This window comes from Echiichthys vipera (genome assembly GCF_963691815.1).
Source record: "Echiichthys vipera genome assembly, chromosome: 14".
NCBI lineage: Eukaryota > Metazoa > Chordata > Actinopteri > Perciformes > Trachinidae > Echiichthys > Echiichthys vipera.
Window position 1 is genome coordinate 8,652,380 of NC_139839.1, and position 22,999 is coordinate 8,675,378.

General features: G+C 40.9%; 1 protein-coding gene across 4 annotated transcripts in view; it reads right to left on the reverse strand.

Moving 5' to 3' along the window:
- Positions 1-1,767: 1,767 nt before the first annotated feature.
- The window catches only part of rapgef6 (Rap guanine nucleotide exchange factor (GEF) 6), a gene marked incomplete at its 5' end in the record, with an annotated part of 147,517 nt that continues 126,285 nt past the window's right edge, over positions 1,768-22,999 (reverse strand). For 3 of the 4 annotated variants that reach the window (XM_083926495.1, XM_083926497.1, XM_083926494.1), the window contains 13 exons: positions 1,768-5,527; positions 6,220-6,576; positions 7,487-8,034; positions 10,023-10,293; positions 12,450-12,569; positions 12,842-12,988; positions 13,102-13,275; positions 13,861-14,081; positions 15,804-15,827; positions 17,061-17,184; positions 17,801-18,012; positions 19,826-20,041; positions 20,215-20,382. In XM_083926495.1, the coding sequence (XP_083782621.1) occupies positions 5,505-5,527; positions 6,220-6,576; positions 7,487-8,034; positions 10,023-10,293; positions 12,450-12,569; positions 12,842-12,988; positions 13,102-13,275; positions 13,861-14,081; positions 15,804-15,827; positions 17,061-17,184; positions 17,801-18,012; positions 19,826-20,041; positions 20,215-20,382 (2,605 nt within the window). In that variant the 3' untranslated portion in view covers positions 1,768-5,504. The remainder of the gene's footprint in view (positions 5,528-6,219; positions 6,577-7,486; positions 8,035-10,022; positions 10,294-12,449; positions 12,570-12,841; positions 12,989-13,101; positions 13,276-13,860; positions 14,082-15,803; positions 15,828-17,060; positions 17,185-17,800; positions 18,013-19,825; positions 20,042-20,214; positions 20,383-22,999) is intronic. The other variant, XM_083926496.1, reaches the window with a different exon arrangement.

The following is a 22,999-nucleotide window of genomic DNA, read 5'->3' on the forward strand; positions in this document are numbered from 1 at the left end:
TTTATTGGACAATAAGAGGGGAATGCTGTTATTAAAGGATATGGCTGGTGTTTTAATTTTATTGAAATTTATACATTTAAAGATCCAAAAGTTTCATTGGAACTATTGTGTTTTCTGTGGATTATATAAGGCCTTTACACACAGTCCTTTTTTCAATTCAAATGAATGTCATTAATATGGGTCCTTTTCCAACCTTTTCTCTGTGCCTTCTCAGTTACTCCTAGTATTTATTTATTTTGTAATGCTTTGAAACGTCTTTATGACCACGTTACCTTGTTTATCCTTCTGGATTGTTGATTGTCATGGTTGAAAGGTTTGTAAAGGAAGCTAGTATGCAGACCTTGAGTTGGGATTGTTTTGTCAGTCTAGTGTTTTCCAAGGTCAAGCCGGATTTTTTTTATGCTAAGCTTTTACACCAATATTTATAAGCAGTCGTTAAAGTGCTGTGGATGAAATCAGCTCTCGTGTCAACGGATCCATCACAGTTACAACTGAGTATTAGCTGATCGAGGCTCTGGAAAAGTTTGTAAGTGGACCTTAAGTTGCCTTTGCTGGACTCTGAGAGAATGCTTTGAATGTTTATGTTAGTGTCATTTAGATGAACTGACCTTTTAAAAGGTTACTTTTCTGCATTAATACTTTTACTGAATAGTTTTTGACAGTGGAGAGAAAAAGCACACAGGGGGTGATATGCAACAAAGTTCTCTCACTGTTTAGGGACATTGCGTGATAATAATAACGATAGATGTGACAAACAATGCAGTCATTCTTGGTGTTAACACTCCACTGATGAGATAATGGTTGTGCTTTGTTCAGCCTGTACACATCCATCTGCAAAAGAAATGCACCGTATAATACAGTACATTGTATTCTGCCTCTCACACACACATAGACAGAGAAACCAGCATGACTTCCTGCCCCTCCGTGTGACAGTAAACCTTTAATGAGTAATAAAAGGAACCTGACCTTGAGCACAGCGTGACGCTCTCTGGCTCTAATCAGACCTGATATCGAGCTGAACGCAGCAGAAGGCAAAGAGACGGTGAGGATGAAACCTAGGACATCTGAAGAACAAAAAGGAGAGATCATGGGAAGTAGATTCACTTGTGGAAAGTATGAGAAAGTAGATAGAACATTATACAAATCCTGGCTGTGTTTGTCTTGACGTAATGGTAAAAAAAACACAATCCTGCTGTTGCTGAAAGGTAAAGTAATTATAGACATCAAGGCTACATAACAGGGTTGTTGAGCTTTGCAATGACTGATATTGGCAATGATCCATCCAATAATTGGTACACACTTAAATGGTAACGCTACAGAATAAGTCACGAAAGTCGGGATTCACCCTCCCCAGATCCAAGTTGTTAGCACAGGTAATAAAAACATAATCGAAGTAAACGTATATTTATATATATATATTACAAAACATATCAAATTATTGGCTGGCAATTATCATACAGTTTACAAATTATTATTAACTATACCTTTGTACATGAATGAAATTGAAAGGAGAGCACTGTTGATGATTGATTCCTCTGAATTGTCTGAGGCCTGAAGAGGTAAAAGCATCTTGTATTTAATGAAACTAGAGACGTATAAGTTTAAACTATTAGTAACTAACCACAAAAAAGGACACAAAATCACTTCTGTTTAACATTTTATTCATTGTCCAAATTCATATCAGTAGACTTGGAGAAATAAAAGGTATTTTTTCCTTTTTAAACATTCTCTTAAACAAAAATATAACAACTATTTACAATCACTCGTAAAAAATACATAAAAAGCAAACGAGCAAAATCATGTTGTCTTTCTAAAAGACATAAGTTACAACAGCTATGAGAAGTGTGAGACAAAAGCAAACTTTAAGCCACAGACCAAGTTAATACCTCTTTGTACAGATTGTGCAGCACACTCACCACATTGAAGCTTATTGTTGTGCATTTCTGCTGTAATGCCAAAAAGATGTCTACATAAAACACATTCACATCTCTCTTATTGCATTCCAGGTAACATGGCAGGAGGCGGGGGCGGGGGGTGGGATGTGGGGGTGTCAATTACAATAAGCTAGATATTTTTATCAAGCTGTGAGAGAGCTGACTCAACAGTTTCATGTTTTCATGTTGTTAGAAACACTGACATGTTCACAGCGCTAAGAGCTGCTCACTGCCAGTTCTTCCATCAAAACATACCTACTGTATGTGGAGTTGGAGAAGAGGGGGTTACCGCTAAATTTAATTTAGCTTTGAGAGAGAAATATAAAAAAAAAAGAATTGGCATTTTGGAGTGCTTATAGACCTTTTCAAAGTTGTAAACATAAACATTCTCAATGTGTCCAAGTTTGATTCCTGTTGCAGTGAATGTGAACGACATCAGCTGACAGGAAGTTAACAAGGGCACAGGATGTCGCCTAGCAACGGAATTCCATTTGAAAAGGTTTATAGACACAAACATTCTAAACATGCCCTAGTTTATTTCCTGTTACAGTTCATGTGAATGACTTAAACTGACAGGAAGTTAACCATGACCAAGGATGTTGCCTAGCAATGAAATTCCATTTAAAGGGGTATAGATGATGTTTGTTTACATCTTTGAAAAAGTCTTAAAAGCACAAAAGGGATAAAACAAACGTCCAACATGACCAACGTGTGACGAGCTTCATTCCAAAATTCTGTACAACAATCTTACGGGGGGGAAAAGAAACACACTAAAAAACTGTAGCCTGATGTTTAACTCTCTCCAACATTAGAAAGCAGGTAATATATATAAATATAATATATATATATAGCATTTCCTCTGACTTCAGAAGAAGATCTGTGTCATTCATACCATCTGGGCCAACAATTGGAAGGAGCATATGCTGCAACTTTTTAATCATCCCTCCATGCAGACTATTAATACTGATTTACGGTTACAAATCTGAGGAATACAGTTGTGCAAAAAAAAAAAGAGCAATTGTCAGTTTCTAACTCTCAGTCTGTTTCAAAGTTTCTACTATGGAGCTTGTTTTATAAAGGAATAAGGGACTATGTGGGGGTCACAGTGGATACTCATGATTCATATGAAACCTTTAAGCAATGGAGCGGTATCCATTAAACAGTGAGTACAGTGAGGAGAAAGGTTTCAAAAGTCCTGCTGAGTTGACAGAGCTGAGAGGGAAACAGACTACACGGACTTGGCATCATGGCAGGGCTTATTCCATCAAACAGACTGGGATATAATAGCATCAAAAAACGTATTTTCAATGGTCTAGCCTGAGTACGAAAAGCCTCTGTCATGAAACCGGTGGCACCTTTCTGCAGGCAGGAGCAATCAAAGCTGCAAACTAAGAAGGGCTTTTATAGAAAACGACTTCTGAGTCTTGCTTCATGTGCTGTACTGAATCCAAATGGAATAAAAACATAAATTCTATCTCAACCTCGCAAATGTAAGTCCACACACACATGCACACACAGTCGTATCCCAAAACACAGCAGCAATTATGATTATAGACAGAGCAGAAATGGCACCAAGAACTGAGTGGAAAGGAAAAACTATGTCAGGGACAACAACAAAAACTAACAGAAATTCCTTGTAAGACTCCTGCCCCGAGACAGAGACAGGGCAATCACAACCTTGGATTATTTCTCATAACAAAAATATTCAAAAATAGCCTTTATAGAGGACTCTCTTCTCTCATCTATACATGACATTAATTTATGGCAAAGAAAAAACAAAAATATATATGTATAAATTCATATATATGCCATGTATATATTAGCATTACTCATTTCAAGTCTTTGTGTGGCAAAACAATACAAAACAAGCATCACAGAGCGCGAGACAGACGGCAGAAGGAGAGGAGAAGAACGTCTAATTCCAGTTACACCCCTGCTGCACTGCAGATAAACATTAAAAACAATTTTTCCGTTTCCAAAACATTACTCAGAATGTACAAATTTGCTTCTGGTTTCAGTACAAATATTTTTCAAGCAAATCCTTTAAATATTCTACAAAATGTACTATGAACATGGAATGGAGATGCAAGCCAGGCATTAAAATACATTATCTGTTGACTAGTTTGGCTGCTCGTTCTTTTAAATAAGAAGGAAAAACCGATACGAGAGGTACACTGTGAGCACGTAGTCAAAGTTTATGCTGCATCTCATATTCCTGCTGCTTTATAAACAAATTTACAAGGTCAAATGAACCTCAAGCATTACACTTTAACATTTCAGCTTGTAATTCAATAGACAACTAGTCCAATAAACACTGTAAACAAAATGTGTAAGCGTCGGTGTAAACACTGTCCTTGACACACCATCTAAGATTCTGCTGTGTGTGCGAGTGTGAATCCATGCACGTTGTGCAACCACGCAGTGCTAATTTATCGTTTTATTATAGCTGCTGCAATAAAATAACGACACGCGTTTTACTCTACAGGAAGCAGTGAGGCATTTGTTCTTCAGCTCATTAAAAACGAGTTATAATACAGTTTTTATAGAACATCGAGGAGGCAGCATGCCGCTAAAGTACCTCCCGTCAGACTGAACGAGCAATAAGAGAGGTGACTGGGTGGCGAAGAGCGCGACATGAAGACACACAACTGCCTGAGAGATGCTGTTTGACTTTTTTTTTTTCTTTAAAGCTCAATAAAGTATAATAAGTGGTAAACACAAACATACGTACTCTCTGCTACTTCAGGAGTTTAATAATCGTTTTCCCCTCCCTAAGAGGAGTGGAAAATAGGGTTTCCATTTGGTTTGACTATGTTGGAACTGATGTTAATTATGTAAATTTACATCCTCAGTGCCAGGGTTTGATAGAGGCCTATAAAGCCTTCTAAAAAATCGACAGCAAACTATAACAAAAGCAGCAAAACAAAAGAACCCCCCCATGAGCTGATGCTCGTCATAATATTTACACTGCTGACAACAGCTCTCTGACCCTTTGTCTGCTCCTCCTCCTCCTCACTATTACCACATAAAACTTTGCCAAGCTCAGAAATGCAAATTAAAATAAGAAAAAGAATCACTGTACAGCATTTTAAAACTTTAAAAAAAAATGTGAAACACCTCTTAACAAGAGAGCTTGGAGCGCAAAATGGAGGTACATGGTGGTCTGTTTCCAAAGGATGCCGACTTCTTCTCATGAGACATCGTTATTGTCATTTCCTTCTTTTAGTCGTCCTTTTTTACGTCCGTCTAACCGCCTTTTTCGGCTTTGTTCAGGAGTTTTTAAAAGGTATGTAAAATCTTTCTTTTCTTCTTTTTTTGTGAAATGGGTTTAAAAAGAGATGATTGTACAAGTCTTGGTATGGTGGAGAAGAGAGGTCACATGACCCACTGGTCTGGTGGAGAAGTGCATTATGGTCCGTGGTGGATGTCACACAGGGTTATGTTTGCAGGGGTTGGAGAATGTGCTCTGAAAAGTGGTGCCAGCAGGCTGCTAGTTTAGTCCAAAGCCTGATCAACACAACGTGGTCCGTGTGTGAGAATGTGTGTGTGTGTGTGTGTGCGTCACCACCTTTACACCGCTGACACTTGCTCATCTGGAAAAGAGAAGAGAAGACAATGTTTGGCAGAAAGTGTACAGGTTACTTATTGCTAAATGTAATCATTTGATCAAAGACTTTTTAAGATCTTCTCTAATTCACATCATACCAGCAAAAGTATGACGGACAGAGCCACGCGAGGCAGGGGTTGAAATCTTGAAATTACTTTTTATGCCACATTTTAATAAAACTGAATTTAAGACACCTGGGCACCCCCGGTTTAGTAAGGAGTGCACTGATGCATCGATTTGGATCAATATGTTGGTTCAAAAATGAACGATCTAATATCCTTGAAGCAAAGTGAAAATATCGGTACATATTGTCATCTTTAAGATACACCTTCTTTTAAAATTTTCACTTTATCTTAATTTTTTCTAATACAAAAATATATATATTTTTAATTTAAATCCCTGGAAGAGCTCAAAAATGTTTAATGTTTTTGTAAAAATGTTTTAAATTGACATATAGTCCTATATCCATCACAGGGCCCTGAATTGAATTGAATCCAATTGAAATTGTATCTTGGCAGACTCTGTGATATCAAAAAAAAAATGACATCATTGTCCAAAGAATTGACATCATATTGTGATGAAAACATGTGAGTTTCACACTTATCTATACTACTGGTTAACATGTTAAAATGTTGCTCAAGAGATTGCTTTATCACGTCAGTGTCCTGTGGGACGTACCATCCTCACTGTCGGCCAGCTCCTGTTGTGGGAGGCAGATGCTGGGTGGCCTGGAGAGGCACTGCGTGGAGCCGGCTGTCCGGGCCTCTTGGTGGTGGAGGTGATGGTTACCAGCCAGCCTCCGTGCCTCAGCCAGACTTCCAGCTGCTCCGGGGCTCTGCAGGAGTTTGCTCCTCTGAAGGGCCACGCTGTAGTCTGGAGGTCTGAGATGAGGAGGCCTGGGGAGGAGACCTCCTGGCCCACTTACTACTCCGTCTGTGAGGCCGAGATCCCCCAGAGCCAGACCCTGGTAGCCTGGAGGGGTGGGAGGGGGAGCTCGGTAACGCTCATCCTTGGTGGGGGATGTGACACAGTACACTGGATGGAGGTGTAGGTTAAAAGAAAGGAGGGATGGAGCAAAGGAAGGAAGTGAGGAATGATGGGGTGAAAAAGTTGCAAAGAAAGTGGCAAGTAGGTGCAGGGAGTTGTGTGTGGGGGGAGGGGGGGGGGGCAAAAGAATATGATGGAAAAATTAAATCAATGTGATGTTTCACTAAGGGTATCCACAACTATACATGCATCAAAATGTGTTTAAAAAATCAAAAGAAAAATATAGAACCAATGAGATGGATGGCTACAGCGTATACAGACAGAACTAGAGCAGCAGCTAATGATCACTTTCACTGTTGAATAATCTGTCGATTATTTAGAAGATCAATCGATTAATCGTTCTTAAAAACATTAGAAAATAGTGAAAAATACTGATCATAATTACTCATTTTGTCTGACTAACAGTCCAAAACCTTAAGCGATTCAATTCACAAGACTAAATCACACAGTTGAGAGGCTGAAGTGGATAATGATTGACTTTACCGATTGATTGATTGATCGTTAACATGTCTGTCAATTCACTTTCTGTTGATCTACTAATAGATTAACCAACTGACTGTTTCTTCAGTGCATACTAATAAATATACCTCCTCCCTCTTTATTCTACAGTCAAAAAACTCAAATTGTTTTGTTATCCTCATATACTAGCAAACTGTTCGTTCACTAGACAACAGTCAAGCAACAGAGAGCAGCAGCAATTCAGCGACAGCAACAGCCGACTTCATTTACTGCATGGGAGTCTAATGTAAAAACAGCCATCTTGACTCTAAAGCTTTACAAACAAAGCCTTAAATGGTAAAACTGTTTTCTACTGTAAGTATCTAAACAACTGCACAGCCCTTGAGTTGACCAGGACACAGTGTTTACAGGGAATTCAATTTGCAACCTGAGCCCTCACCTATCAGGCCTTTCTCTGTGCTTGACGTCACCGTTTTGTAGACAGGGTCTGTGCTTTGCCCTCCTTCCTCGTTGGTTGGTGAGGAGGGGTGCTCTGAGGTGTTTCGCCGCTTTATCGTGCCGTAATTCCCCTCGTAGGTGTCCGACAGCGAGCTGGACGACGCCCAGCTCTGTCGCGACTGATTGGACAGATCCGAGCTGGAGTCTCTGGAGTGATGCTTAGCGGCATCGTCATTCGCCCATGTTTGACCGGCGCCCTCGACCTCCGCTATCGGCCCGGCCAGCTGCGTGTGCTTGAAGCTGCCTAGGTGTGTGTGCGGAAGAGAAAGCGGGTGCCCATGGATGCCGTGGTCCCAGGGCCGGCAGGAAGAGGCGGGGAGGCTCTGGAAGGAGTCGTGGGAGTTGGAGGAGCAGGACGTCCAGCTGCCTCGGCCGCTGTCGGCCACAGAGTCCAGAGAGGTGTGGTCCGGGGTCAGCTCCTCCGTCGAGATGGAGGAGGTGAAGGTGGAGGCTCGCGATACATATCCTCGAGCCACTGACGAAGAACTACTGTAGATGAAAGTGACAAAGTGAAAGTATTATTAAAATATACTATAAGATAAATTTAGTATGCAAAAGGACAAAAGAAAGAATCAGGAGGGAAAATAAAAAATGTGCTGCACAATATTATAGCAAACTGCTGAGTGGTGGTAAAGGCGGAGTCGCACTGAAATGAACTGACAATAAAGAGAGAGGGAGGGAGAAGAGGGCAAAGGAGGTGGTTCAATAACTATAAAAGGTATTTGGCTGGAGGATGAACAGGTCAGAGAGTCATGCACCAACAAAACACTGGCAAATGAAGACAAACAAAAACAGGATAAAGTTCAGTGTTACACAGAAGATTCTCTCTACACAGTCTTCTTTGTTGCCAGCGAAGTTATTGTACTGATTCTTCAAATGTTTCTCGTTGTTTACCTGTAAAATGTTTACTGCAAATGTTCTGCCATTAAAGTTCATGCATCATCTGCACACTTGCTTTCCCAAAGAAAATATTTGACGTTTTCTGCATGATAGATCACTGTCTGAATTTTTTTTTTTAAGTTTTTTTTCATAAACTAGCAGTTTGATTCACTGACACGGTTTTTACAGGACAAACAAGCCACTCAATGAAACCGAGCCAGATTTCATAAAACAGCTTGGTGTTATACGGTAAGGCTGCCGAACTAATACAATATCAGAAAAGCAGACGTATTATTGTGTCCGGCGATATTTTAATGTCTCCTCTTTAAAAGACAGAATGGCCTGATCGTGGAGGGACAATAAACAAACAGCAGACAATAAAAAAAGGTGTTTTGTTTACTCAGCCAGATTAAAAAGCCGCCAGCGCGAAAACTGTTAAGTTGTTAACGGAGAAAAGGAGGAGAGAGGAGGGCAGTAAATGTGGGACGCTAATGAAAACCTGCCGTGTTTTATGACTTCCTGTTCTCTGAGTTTTAATGAGGGAAGGACATAATTGGGATCCAGCTGGGAGAGGAAATGGAAGAGAGGCTCAGACCGTGTGCTTGCGGTGCCTTCTTACTAACGTTTGCCAATGGGAAGGTTTCTGATGATTATGTATGCTCGAGTCATAGATAGAAAGAGATTCTTTGTGGTCAAACGATGTCAAATGTCCTTCAGTGAAGTTGAACCGGAGTGACTTTGAGTCCTAAAATCTTATGTTCTCAAGCTACTTTAGAAGCATTCGGACAAAAAGTATTTCTCCTGGGAAGGCGGGGTGATTTTAATATTGTGCTGAGTTGGTCAGTGATTTTAATAACATCCGGAGCGCATATTTTTCACCCCCACCGCAGTAATAATTACAGCCCCAATTACCCACTGTTCTTCAGTGAACATGCAGGTCCTCTTGTAATCTAACAAGAGAGACACTTTGCATTTTAGAAGTATAGCTCAGAGTTTTTATAAATAGTACTGCACTTGCGCACAGTGTGACAATTAAGTATACATTTCTCCATACATTACATGTTTACAAGCTTTAATGTTCAAAAAACACATTATTTTTCTCATTCTGACTGAATATACCTGTATTCACCCTCTGTCTAAAGTGCTCCGTTTTAGCGCCTGTATCTTTAAGTCCCCCTGCCGGAAAACCCCAGACTGCCCTTATTGGTCAGCGTGTGCTTTCTGTGTCTCTGCCTACAGTTTATATAGTATAGAGGTTTATAGTATATAAAGTATAAAGAACCATAAATCCTGATTTTGATACTTTCAAAGTATTTATATGGTACCTCAACCGGAATTATTGAAATCCTACTTTTTACAGGCAAAAGCTGACTCTAAACCGGTTACTTGAGTGCATATATACGCATTGATCGTGTCATCTATATCTTGGCATTGCAAAAAAGTGCACACTTCAGATCAGGAGTCAAAAACTTTCGGCTGATCCCATTATGCGTATCAAAGGACAAGCACACAAGAAATGTACTTGATGTGTGATGCTCTCTTTTCAACCTAAATTAATGAACATAACCAGACAGATTAGATCAACTTAATTTAATTACCTTGTGCTCGGCTGGTTGTAATCCGCATTTAAGTGTGCATGCGTTGCTGCTGTGCTCTCAACAACCGAAGGAGGAGTTGTAGTAGTTGTTGTAGTAGGCGTAGTCATAGCAGCAGTAGCAGCAGTAGATGTCTTGTTGCTGCTGTTACACCGGTCGTCAGACCCAGGAGCTGGCACGGAGTCAACCGAACAGATACTGGAGCGGGAGGAGATCTCGCTGTGACTCGAGTCCGACATGTTGTCTGCTTTACCAGCTGGTAGGAGAGCGTATCCTGGACAGAGCAGAGGAGAGACCATCAAGGACATGTGAACATGAAGAAAAAGTGATATTAGAGGGGACATGGTTGGTATGAGAGATAGTAGTAGAAGTAAAGAACAGAAAGAAATATGAACTGCCGATCACCCTGCACCCAGAAATAACAAAAAAAGCATGTATGTGTGTGTGTGTATATATATATATATATACTATACTATATACTAGATGTCAAGAGAGAGAGAGAGATAGAGAGAGATACATATATACATACTGGAGATCAACATTAGAGAACAACGTATTAATACTTGATTTATTCTAAAATACTGTTATTTTTTATTGTTCAGAATTTGATCCGCTGTGGCTACCACTGCTGTTCTAGCATGTTTTTTTAAATTCAACAAAACACTTTATTTTGTGAAAAATCAGTGAGCAAAACCCCTTAGAGAATCTCTGGAAAATCCTTAGCAACAAAGTAATGGCTAAGAAACCCACTACAGTTACAGAACTGTCAAAGAGACTGAAGAAGAATGGACCAAGATCAAACCAGAGCAGTTTGAGAAACTAGTGATGTCCTGTGGGCGCAGATGTGCTGAAGTCATTCAAAGCAAGAGCCTCTAGATTTCCTATTCATTTTTGAATCCAATAGCCCTAAACATTGTTTAAATCTACTCTTCTGACACAGTGGTTAGTATTTAATTAATCATTTTGCTAAGTGTTTTTTTCCCCACAAAATAAAGGTTTTAGTTGAAGTGCCTTAGTTCTTTTAAAAAAAACAAAACATGCTAGTACAGCAGTGGTAAAGTCACAGCGGATATAAGAATAAATCAAGTATTAATAATTTGTTCTCTAAATTTGATCTCCAGTATATATATTTTTATATTGGGAGACAATCCGAGGTTTCTGTGCCCTTTTTAATGAGAAATACTTAAAATTACATTAAACATAAACATCTGCTGAGCAAATCAACTGTGACTGCAGGCGAACTAAATGAACATGACAATAAAAGTACTGCATTTCAACAAAAAAGTAACAATAAATTCAACGTTTTTTGAGAAAAACTTGAATCTCGGTAGAAAAATGTTTCATATAGGACAAAGTATTTTCCATTTTTAACATTACAGTGAATTTGCTTCTTGCTTTGAAAGTGACATATGTTGCTACATTTGGCTGTTTGGTGACATTGTAACACTTTAGTACAAAGATTGACAGGCTTATTCCCACAAACAAAGAAATGCTGGGAGAACTCAGAAAACAATTAGAAATGGTTTATGAAATGCCCTTTTCTCATCTGCTACGATGCTGGCTGTGAAATTTCTTTCTCACGTCACCTTTCTATGATTTACAGTTGATATGAGACCCTTTTTTCTGAAGTCACACTTTATTTTGTGCTTTCAAAATGTAACGAGGTGGCATCACTTTAACTGGCTATCCTTTGTGACGGCTTTTCAATAAATGCAATCGATCATCAACAAGAAAAATCTCTCTGAAATACCACTAGCTTCGTTTTTCCTCACTGTCACTGTCAGCCAGTAACTGTATCAATCAGTTCTCCCTGTCACACAGTCTTTCTCCTGGCGTGTCTGTCCCTGCAGAGCCAAAGGAAGGGGTTTGGGCTGGTCGACCTATTGGCTCTCTGCTCTGCCTGTTTTTGTCTTTCATTCTCTGTTGTTCCCTCCCCGCTGTCGAGATGTGGCCTGACTGGCAACGGCCTATCCCTTGACTGACTCCTTTCCCTCAGTATCCTGAATGGTGACATCAGCCTCGTCTTGATGGGGGACTCTGGGGGTCTGGGTCTCATTGACTGAGACTCGGAGAGAGGTGACAAAGTCATGGATCCCAACCCTGGTAGACTGGGAGGAGACCCAGGGGTGACCATGGGATGTACCCCATGCATACCTGTCCATTTCTGTGGAGGGCTTCCTGCTTTTACCCTCAGTAGCATTAGCCCTGCATCTGCCTGTGCACCCCGCTTGTTCTGCTGCCTGGACCTCCCTCTTCTTTGCTCTGAAGGAAAAAAGCCTCTCTGAACTGCCTCGGTCTCCTCCAGGATCATCTCCCCTTCACTTCTTTTCTCCTCCTTCTCCTCCTCTGTCTGTATCTCTCTCTCCCTGCTACTCTCTCGGCTGTGCTGCCCGGTCATCAGTTGGATCCTCTTGTGGAGGAGAGCCCCACCTATGCCGTAGTTCCGCAGGCTGATGGTGCCGGCCTTTGTGCTGGCTTCGCTGGTCAGTGACGACGAAGATCCAGACAAGTTCATCTGGCTGTTGTTCTGGGATTTGGCTACACCTCCCACTGAAAAATGGGAAGGAAACTGTAGTGAGCAATGGAAAAAAAGACTTTTTATTTACTTTAAAACAATAGGACCTTCAAGACAAAGCGACCCTCTCAGTTACTCTGTACTGTATATGAGAAAACATGCAATCCTAAATCCTTATCGTGGATTGAAAAGTGTGAAATTAACCATACATTAAATTCACTCCAGACATGGTTTCTCTACTCCAGCTCTTCACCTAGGGTATTGTAGGTCCTTTCATACTAAAGCATACAGGGTGCAAAGCACAGACCTTTGCGCGGTGAGCCCTGTGGAGAGACCGTGGGGCTGGAGTGAAGGGAGGAGATGGTCGAGACGGTGTCATCAGTTGGTCTCTTGGTGCTCCAGTCCTCTGACGAGTTCAACTGAGGTTTCTTCGTCACCAGGGGAGAGTTGGAGTCTGGGGAACAAAAAAAAAGATTATAAGGTTGCAGAGAAGTAAAATAACCTGGGAGTCTGCCTGTGTTGATAAAGAACCGTCTCATATATACAGTAAAGTGCAGGTGTACTAACTAGGTGGGCCTATGTCCTTGGCAGTGCTCTTCTTTCGTAGAGGGTTCAGAGGGACCTGGACCTGAAGGACTTGTGACACCCTGTTTTGTGTTTTCCCTGAGGGCAGAGTCGACCGCAGGGACACTGGAGACATGTCCGACTTGTTGGACCGTCTGTCACTCAAGTTCTTAGACACTACAACCACAAGAAAGAAGGAAAATGTACAAACACATTACAGAATTACTTAAAAACATCTAACATTTCAAACTTGGAGCTCTTTGTTCATCTGTAAATCCTTTCAAGACCTACTTACCTAAATTTTAAAATAGTTTTTCGTATGATTCAAGACATAAAATAGATGTCTTGATGTTATCAAATGCAAGATTATCACAAACAAAACTGATACAAGTATCACGCTATTGTGTGCATGTTTTGTTCTACAGAGGGTTTGGATGATGCAATACATGTATACTGCAGTATTTAGCGATTGAGTGATCAATTCATTACTGTTGTTTTCTGCAATACCTTTGCAAATACACTAGGTGGCAGTGCAAGCGTAAAAAAAGTGTGTATAGTAGACTGTGTATTGTGTGTCAATCAGTTATGTGCTTTTTACTGATGTGTGTACACCAGGTAGGGTGAGTGTCAAAGGATTTATATTCTACTGACACAATAACATATTTCTGACTAATCCACAATTACTCATGTCACAGAGAATATATACAAACAATTTAGGTGGTGATACAAATACTGTAGGTCCACTGAGTTTCTGTTACTCACAGGTGCTGTAGGACGGCTCACACTGCAGTGACATGATTTGATGTTTCTCCTCGTCTATCTCCACTGTCAGGTTAGACAGGTACTGCTTCACTTTTCTGGCCATCTGAGCATCTTCGTACAGCTTCTTAGCGTTGAGGAGCGAGCTGCGACGTACTCGCTTTTTATGCGCGCCGCCTTGCACATCCAGCATGTTGGAGTTGGTGCTGCCCTGACTCAAAGACCTAATGACGGGAAGAGAGAGGGAGGTAGAGGAAGGAGAGGCAGGAGGATAATGAGGAAAGATGAAGAAGGGGAAAAAAGGTTGGACAATGGGATGAGGAGGGAATCATAGGAGGCAGGTGTAATGGATAGAGAGTGTTGATGGGTGAGCAGAAGATGAAAGATTGAGAAAGATGAGGCCGTCGAGAACAGAGGGAGATAAATGAAGAAGATAAGACAGGGACAGAAAAGGAAATGAAAGTATAAAGACAGAAAAAAAGAGGGAAGGAAAGAATGGTAAACAACAATGAGTACAATCACAGATATAAAAAAAACAGGCTCAATTACTATCCTATTGAATACCTCCTCTACTATAAAATCTGCATATCTGTCTTTGTGTTGGAGCATAGCATTTTTAAAACAGGACCATGCAACTGGGAGGGAGGCAGTTCTCGCTGGTGTGCCATGCTATCACAGTATAGAACAGCAGGACATTCTGTCAGATGGAGGCAAAAGGGTTAGGAAACAAAAGATGCACAAGATCCGATATGGGGAATATTATAGCAGGATGCAGATTTGAACAAACACCAAACTTGAGTCAAATAGTATCTGTAAATATTTGACATGGTTTGTTTTACTTTGCCTTTATTAAGCAAATGGTGGGCGGGGTTTTCCATAAAAGCTTTATTCTTGACCTTGTAAACAGCAGCTGACAACACAATCTCACCATTTAGTTACTTTTCTGGAGCTTTACATCATATCACGTGATCTATGTCAGCGGATTTAGTCTGTCAGTTGACATGCTATTGTACACATTCGTTGGTTTTCTGTTTATCTACAATTTGAGTGTTTTTAAGGTCAAACATTTTTAATTCTGGAGAAAGATGCTTGATTTTTGAGCTCAACACCCAAACAAATACACCCTGTCCCGTTAGTGCTACTTCAGAATGTTAGCATGTGTCAGATTTACTGTCCCTCTCACTCCCACCGTCTTTATTTGAAGCCCAGTTCAGAACAAAGATTCCCAATGAGACGATTCTGCGACGTTCTGAAAGTTTTTTTTTGTAGCTGGATATAATTTGTTGCTTCATAAAATACATATGAGGACAGTGATAGTGAGATACGTGCTACAGCTGCATTTGTAGCAGTGTTGAAACTGAAAATAACATTTGATAGTCCTGATTTACTCCTTTGTTCTCAATAATGGTGCTCCAACACAATAGGTACAAAATGGACCTTGAGTTGAGATTGTTTGGTAAGGTGATATTAGCTATTTAAATGTAATTCTCTAATATATATTATATTATATTGTGTGCAGTCTCAAGTTAAAATTGTGTTGTCTCTCTTCTTTTTTATTTGGCTAAATAAAATAATGACATTTATTTCCACTGTGCACTAAAATCTAAATTTACAGGTAAATCTGACATTTGAGATAATGTTCTTTACTTCCTACTTATATCTGACCTCTTTAAAAACAAACAATAATTATTTCAAGCTACTATATGACTCAAACATACTATTTTACGAACAAACAATCAATGGGTCAATGATGGACTTCAGTATGGTTCAGGTGAATGGGTACTGCAAATGGAAGGGTTATTCACACACAAGCACAGGCAGACACACATGGACACTCAGATAAATTAAAGGGGGGACATGCATTGGTGGTGGGGATGCAGGGTGGATTTAACATTTCTGCTGGTCCAGACCGAAACAGGATCGGACCGGTACCAGGACAGACTTACCCTAAACTCTTCCACCTCTTCTTCCTGAAAGCAAGAGGTGTGAAGATTGAAGCGTGACTTAAAGACAAGTTGGGGGGGGTCGAGGGGGGACAAGACTATGTAGAGGTCATGCCATCGACAAACAAACAGGAAATGACTGGAGATGGGAGGACACCAGACATATGACATCTCCCCATATCAACCTGCAGAGTGTGTGGGACAACCTTGTGCATCCCCCAAAAACAGGTTGTTGTGTCACCTTGAAAAACTTGTCTCATGTATGACGTAATGATAAAACAAAATTCTTCAAAATTCAAAATATCTTGATGTTGTAATATGAAGGGAGTGTCTGCAGAGGGCAGTCATGCACTGCAGCGGTGACAGACTGTGATAAACATATACAAACTGAGTGATAGGCACTACACACTGTGGCTGGCATCAATTCTAGCCTCCTTCCAGTCGACCCATGCCTTGTGTCATAGCATTCCAGCAGAGGGATACGATCGAGCCAACAAGAGCCATGGAGCGGACAGGAATTGGATGAGAATTGATCAAACCAGACCTCGAGTGTGTGCCTGATCCTGGTGGTGAAGGATCCCAGTTGGCTGGTGGAGGTATGGTGTAGTGATTCCCCTTCTTGCTTACATTTGTAGTTTTCATTAGTAAACGTATCTTTTCTATAGCCTCTTATCGTTATACTGGACTCATGGCATCCATGCCTCTACTGCGGTGAATGTTTTGTCATACTCTGACAAGAAGCAGGAGGAGTATCAAAGGTACACATATTTGAGGGGAGTTGATTATTTGATTCCACTTACTAAACCACTACAAAATTACTCACTTGTTAAAAATTAATTTATTGGTTACTGTTCTATTATGCAAATCAACTGTTCATTGGGTCCTGTGATGATTTCTGAGCTGCAAAATCACCTCATGCTCTCTTTCCTAATACATTTCTTTTAAAAAAAAGTTTAAAAATGTACATTTTCATTTGTTTTCCTGGCTTAATCAGATAATTTTTTGGATGTGACATATTTGTGATACAGCTTATTAAAGCCCCTATGTGTAGGGGGACACTGAGAATAAAAGGACTTGAAGCAACACAGAGAGTTTCCCCATTTGGTACAAAGAACAATTCTACAAATGGAGGTTTTAATTTTATCATTGGTGATTTAAAATGGCCTCAAGCAACCTGTATCTGTGAAACTGGCGCCAACCAGAATCAAGTTAAAGCAAAATTGGTCAATCTTGAGGACTCTTGGTAGCAAAACAACCAACCTCTGTCTGAACATGAGGGCAGGGTCCATGTTGGCCGAGGTCAACCGCACCACGTGTCTGATCTCCTTGGCGATCATCCTCAGCTTCTCAAAGTTCACAAGTCCGTCTACACTGGAGTCATTGCCTGAGAGGACGAACACAAACGCGCACACACACAAATACATGCACATACAGTGAGTGTGAAGTCAGCTGTCAACATTGTAAAGATGAATGACTAATATTTTGGGACATTTGCAGGCTTCAATTCACAACAATATTTCCAAGTCAAATCTTCAAAGTGAAAATCTCTTTGTTCTGGTCTCCTTCTCGTCAGTTCTCCAGGAGATCAAAGTGGTCTTTCATATCAAATCATGCTGGGCCGATTGAGAGTTTTTGGCTATTTGCACAATTAGGCAAACTTTCTTTTCCTTTCCAATCATGGCCATACATAGACATGTTAAGAGAAGACTTTTGAGGAGAAGTCACGTTGCTTAGTTTTGACCTGAGTGTGTGATACGTGAAAAAGGCCAGATGGGGAAGCCTTTAGCAGAAGTAAACCCTCTAAGTGAGACTGAAAATGACCTTCTGCCCAACAGAGAGGAAGTAGGGATATTAAACTGTGCAGAATGACTTGTCAAGTTTCAGAAATTGCTTTAGTTTCCAGGCTTAAGCAACTAAAGGGAATGTAGCAACATGTGAGTAGCTAACATACAAACAAAAAACACATAAAGAAATGTTGTGCTCTCCACAAAGACATCTACCTTCATGTAAGAAGGTGAGGTCCTTCTTGACCACTGGGAACAACGGGATGATGGGTGGTTGCATGCTCTGGCTGCTCAGGACGTTGCGGTACTTGGCCATGTTCCTGGACGGGTCGAAGACATCCTGCAGGTCTCCAAACAGCTTCTCGTACTTACTGGGCAATTTCTCCCACGAGCTCCGCAGCCGAGCCACCGGTGCCAAGTTCAAACCACTACGTGAGGGAGGAAAGCGGTGCAAGGAGGATGGGAAAGGGGAGCAGGGAGGCAGAGATAAATAGGTTACCACAGGAAAAAGGGAGGGGAGGATTGAAGCAGAAATGATAAAGCACAGGGGCAAAAGGAGGGTAGAAGAGAAAGAAAAAACGAGTTTTAGTGTGTATGTTCAATACATACATCCCAATCAAAATCCCATTCTGGCATTTGCACAATTACTATTTTTGGAGCTCATTACTTCAGTGAGTGAGTTCTCCGTTTTCCATGTCATCTCTGAGTAGACTCATTTAGACAGCTGATAATTATGACTGGCACAGCATTTATTTCTGCTCCCTTCTTTCATTATCGTTCCAGCTCTCATCCCTTGCTCATCAACTCTCTCTCTCGCTCATCAACTCTACGTCTATCCTTCAATGACGTAGGATGCAGAGTTGATGTGTGGTAAGAAGTGTGGTTTATCAGAGTATAACAAAATGAGTATTATAAAGTTTGGATGACCACGGGAATGCATTTTAGGGTCAGTCTGGTCAACATTTCTGTGATGAAGAGTAATGTGTTCTTATAGCGCAAACCCTCTGCTTGAATCTCATTACTTCTCAAGTCACCACATCTAACGCAACTCACCCCATACACAAATAACCCAGTGTTTCTCATATAAATTACATTTGTAAAGGTGCTCTTTATTTCAGACGATCTGAGTAGGGTGTGTCCACTACATAATGCTTAAAGAAACCCTGCATGTTATCTCTCTTATACACACACACAAACACACACACAGCGGCAACGCCCCTGTCACCGGGCAAGTTATGCATCAGAGAGCCATATGTGCGAAGACATCCTGCTGTGAGGAGAGTAGAGGGACATGGAGGTCAGATACTTCTGTTCTAAAGTGCCTTCTACGGCAGCACACAGAAGATCACCGTCATGCTGAGCTCCTTGAACACATGAACCAACATAAGGGGACAGCTCAGCATGAGTGAGAAAAAGAGTAAATTATGTATTCGTATCAATGTATTGCGAAAACTGTAATCTCTTTAATTAATCAAAATACTTTATATCTACAGTGCTAGTTAATGCAGTACTGCATCCGTGCATTTATATTTTTATGTATACTGCAGTCACATTGCTGACAATACCCTCTTGTAATTATCATACTGTAAATTGAAAAGAGCACACTGCACACAACGACCTAGTATCCAGACTTAGGCTACAGTGAGAGCATGACATGCTGTTTGTGAATAATTACTCTCTGGAGTGGGACAACACAAAACACAGACACAACTGCTTATGCTGACACAAAGACAACACTGAATACACACATATGCAGATATCAAACCTCCAAGTTCATCCCTAAAGCACACTACCAGTGTTAACTTGCCTCCCCTCATGTGGGTTTTACCTCTTATAACAGGGACACAATACATACATCTGAACCAAAACCCGAGGGGAACAAAAAAATAAGTGGAACTGTTGCTATGGGACTCTCATTTTAAATGCTGTAGGGTCGCAGTGGCAGAGTTTGTGTTGCTGAGAATTGGGGCTCTTTCAGTGAGATGGCAGGGGAGGGAGGGGAGGGAGAGGAGAGGAGGTAAGGCTGGTTCTCCTGAGGCTGTGGGGAAGGAGGCGATTGGCCAAAGCTCATTGGCACATAGGCCTTCAGGGGAGGCGGAGTAAATGCTAGTTGTCACCACAGAACAAGAGCCCTGTCGGCTACAACTGAGGCAAAAAAGAGGAGAATGATGAAACAAAGTTTGACACTTAGTTTAGAAAGCCAATGCACACGCACTTGTACAGCTTCTACATTGAGCCCACCTTATAATAGCGAACATGGAGTTAAAGTTCTTGCACTCTCTGCAGTGCAGGGCGATCTTGATGAAGTGTTTGATCGTTTTCATCCTCTTTAGGGCGTTGGGCTCCTTCAGGATCTCTGTGGCGACCCAGAAGGTCTCCTGGTTTATCACCTCCTCAAACTGTTTCAGATTACCACTTCCCACCGAGGAGTCTAGTTTAAACAAGTCGTCCACATACCTGGGAAGCATAAAAAAAAAGTTCAAATATTAATATTTCAAAATAATGTACAGCAACAGTAGGAGAAATATTATATATATATATATTGACTGTAAAACATTTGAGCAATATATTACAGTCATAAGTTTAAAACGCCTGCTATAAGTGAAATAAAATGTTGAACGACAGCATACTCTGTAGACTCGATGTTCCTGAAGAGCTCAAAGTCTCTCATGGAGAGTTGGGCAGCGACCTCCATGGTGCTGAGCTGCAGCAACGTGATCTGACTCTCCCTGAGGAGATCTTGTGCATCCTCGTCTGAACACAACGTTTCTGTCTCCATATTGTTCTTCAGGTAATACCTATGGAAAGAAAAACAGTCAGACATGTGAAAACCATATCTAATGGAATAAAGGTATTCAGAAACTATATTCAAAGTTATTTTCCTACAAAGTTATATAAAAAAAAGTGTATAAAATTTGAGAAATCCTATGAGGAACTGCAAAGAAATAACGAAAAGAGATGAGGAATGATTACATCTGAGCCTTTGAGTCTAAAGACTGGGAGAGAGTGATTAATGACTGACAATAATTACAAAAAGTACAGAATTTGCAGGATGTAAAATACTTTGAAAGTCTGTGTATTTTTGGAGCAGTAGGTGTTAGATCAGCAGTATCTTGAGATGCTTTCATATAGGCTGCAGTTGCAGGTAGGTGAAAAAAAAAACAGTTTTCGTTCATGTTAAACAAATCCCTTCATCTCATACATATTTCATCCTAAAGAGGCACATGTTCTGTCTCCAACTTAAGATTTGTTTGAGGCACAGGGGAAATTCTGATAGGATTGATAGATTACAGGATTGATAGATTACAGCCATGTTTTACTATTGAAAGGAGAAGGAGAGTGAGAGAGGAGAGCGAGGCTCTCAGCAAAAGAGTGATAAGAAAGACGACAGGTGCATGAGTGAGAAGGAAAAGAGGATGATGATCTCCAACAGCTTTCTGGGAGAGCTTCCAGCAGCAGGCCATCTCTCTTACCTCATTATGTGCCTCTGTGTTTGTAAATCTAAAACCTCCATCCCCTCCCCACTTTCACTGTAATGGAGCTGTAATGTGTTCATGCAGGAATGCAGCACCTCAGCGCTCCATAGACCGACCCCGTCGCACTAAGGGGCAAAGTGTTGGCAAAGATGAGCCTCTAAATAGCCCTATGTTACTCTGCAAGAAGAGCTTGAGTGAACAGCAACTTAGAAAAGAAGTGAGGATGTGAGGTGAGAAGATCAAGCCTAATTTACATTGAGGATAAAGCGCAAAACCAGTTTCATACTCAGAAAGGACGCAAGAAGAGAATAAGAGAGGAGCCGAGAGCAGTGAAGATGAGATGAGACATGAGGAGTAGAGAGGAGGCGAGAGGACACAAAAGGAGATGAGGTGAAAGAAGAAGAGAGTAGAGAATACAAGACAAAAGAAGAGAAGAGGAGAAAAGATGAGACGAAAGGGGAACAAGGAGCTAAAATGAAAGGAGGCAAGAGGAGACACAGGTAAAGGAGATGACATGGATGACTCAAAAGGAGGCGAGATGAGAGAAGAGGAGAGGATACAAGACAAAATGACAGAAGGAGACCTTTAACTAAACTTTTAGTGGTCCGATGTATCTCAAATATGTCAAAATGACAGTAATAAACTGAAGAATCATGAAAAAAAATATATGGACATATGGAGACGAGACTAAATTAATGATGGACAAACTGGCTGAGTAAAGTAGTCACTGGAAACAAGCCATTGTAAATGGCCTTTGGTGGTTTGTGTGAGTGTGTATGTGTGTGTGTGTGTGTGTGTGTGTGTGTGTGAGTGTGTGTTTGTGCGTTTGTGCGTTTGTGCGTGTGTGCGTGTGTGTGTGTGTGTGTGTGTGTGTTTGTGTGTTTGTGTGTGTGTGTGTGTGTGTGTGTGTGTGTGTGTGTGTGTGTGTGTGTGTGTTTGTGTGTGTGTGTGTGTGTGTGCTGAGCATAAGAACTCATAGCAGCATTTATGTATATTTTGACAGTGTAAACTAGGCTCACAATTGGTTTGGCCTGTCCCCTGTTAAACCTTCTGTCAATCATCAGCTGTAGAGCGGGAGAGATGTAGGAGGCGAGATACAGAGACAGAGAAGCAAGACGGAGATACATTTGCCTGCTGCTCCTGATAAATACAACTACTGTGACTTTACTGTGCTGAATACATACATGCAGATCCTCCTGCTGACACTGCACCATGTATATGTATTTAAAAAAGACTGCCTCCCATGTCAGTACTGTCACCAAGATAAGAGGAAAAGAGTAAAGTGAAGAAATATGTTTAAAGAGGAGCTATCTGAATGTGTTTCTTGTTATCTCTTAAACCATCCTTTTCTCCCCTACCAATAACTCACAGTATAGATATTTTGTAACGCTGAAGCTCAGCCACCAATCACAAACACATGAAAGGTGTTACCATGAGTGTTCTCTGAGTGAACGAGTGTGCCTTCGAATGGGTGTCCATACATGTCTGGGACTTTCTTGGTCAGATTTTGTGTTTATCGATGCACGTAAATAGAATCCATGAATGTAAATACGTACGGATGTGTAAACACAGCATTTGCATTTATATGCCTATAAATGCGTGACTGTGTATATGAAGGTGACAGTCTGCATCTATATCTTTGTATGTTCCTGTGTGTGTGCATTTTAGTGTGTGTATAAATAATTCCAGACGTGCCATGCTGTCTGCCGAGGCCTCCGCCCCTGACAGAGGATGAAATATTCATGCTAACCTAGTTGGGAAAGGGCTGATGAGGGACCACAGGAGACAAGGAGAGAGAGACAGAAAGAGAAAGAGAGAAAGGGAGAGAGAGAGGGGGGGTAGAAGACGGACAGGAAAACCGTTTTCGAGCAGTCTATACGGCTGCAGTCCAATTATCCTTCATGTCCTACTATCTTTCATCTAAAAAGGGAATGTGGCA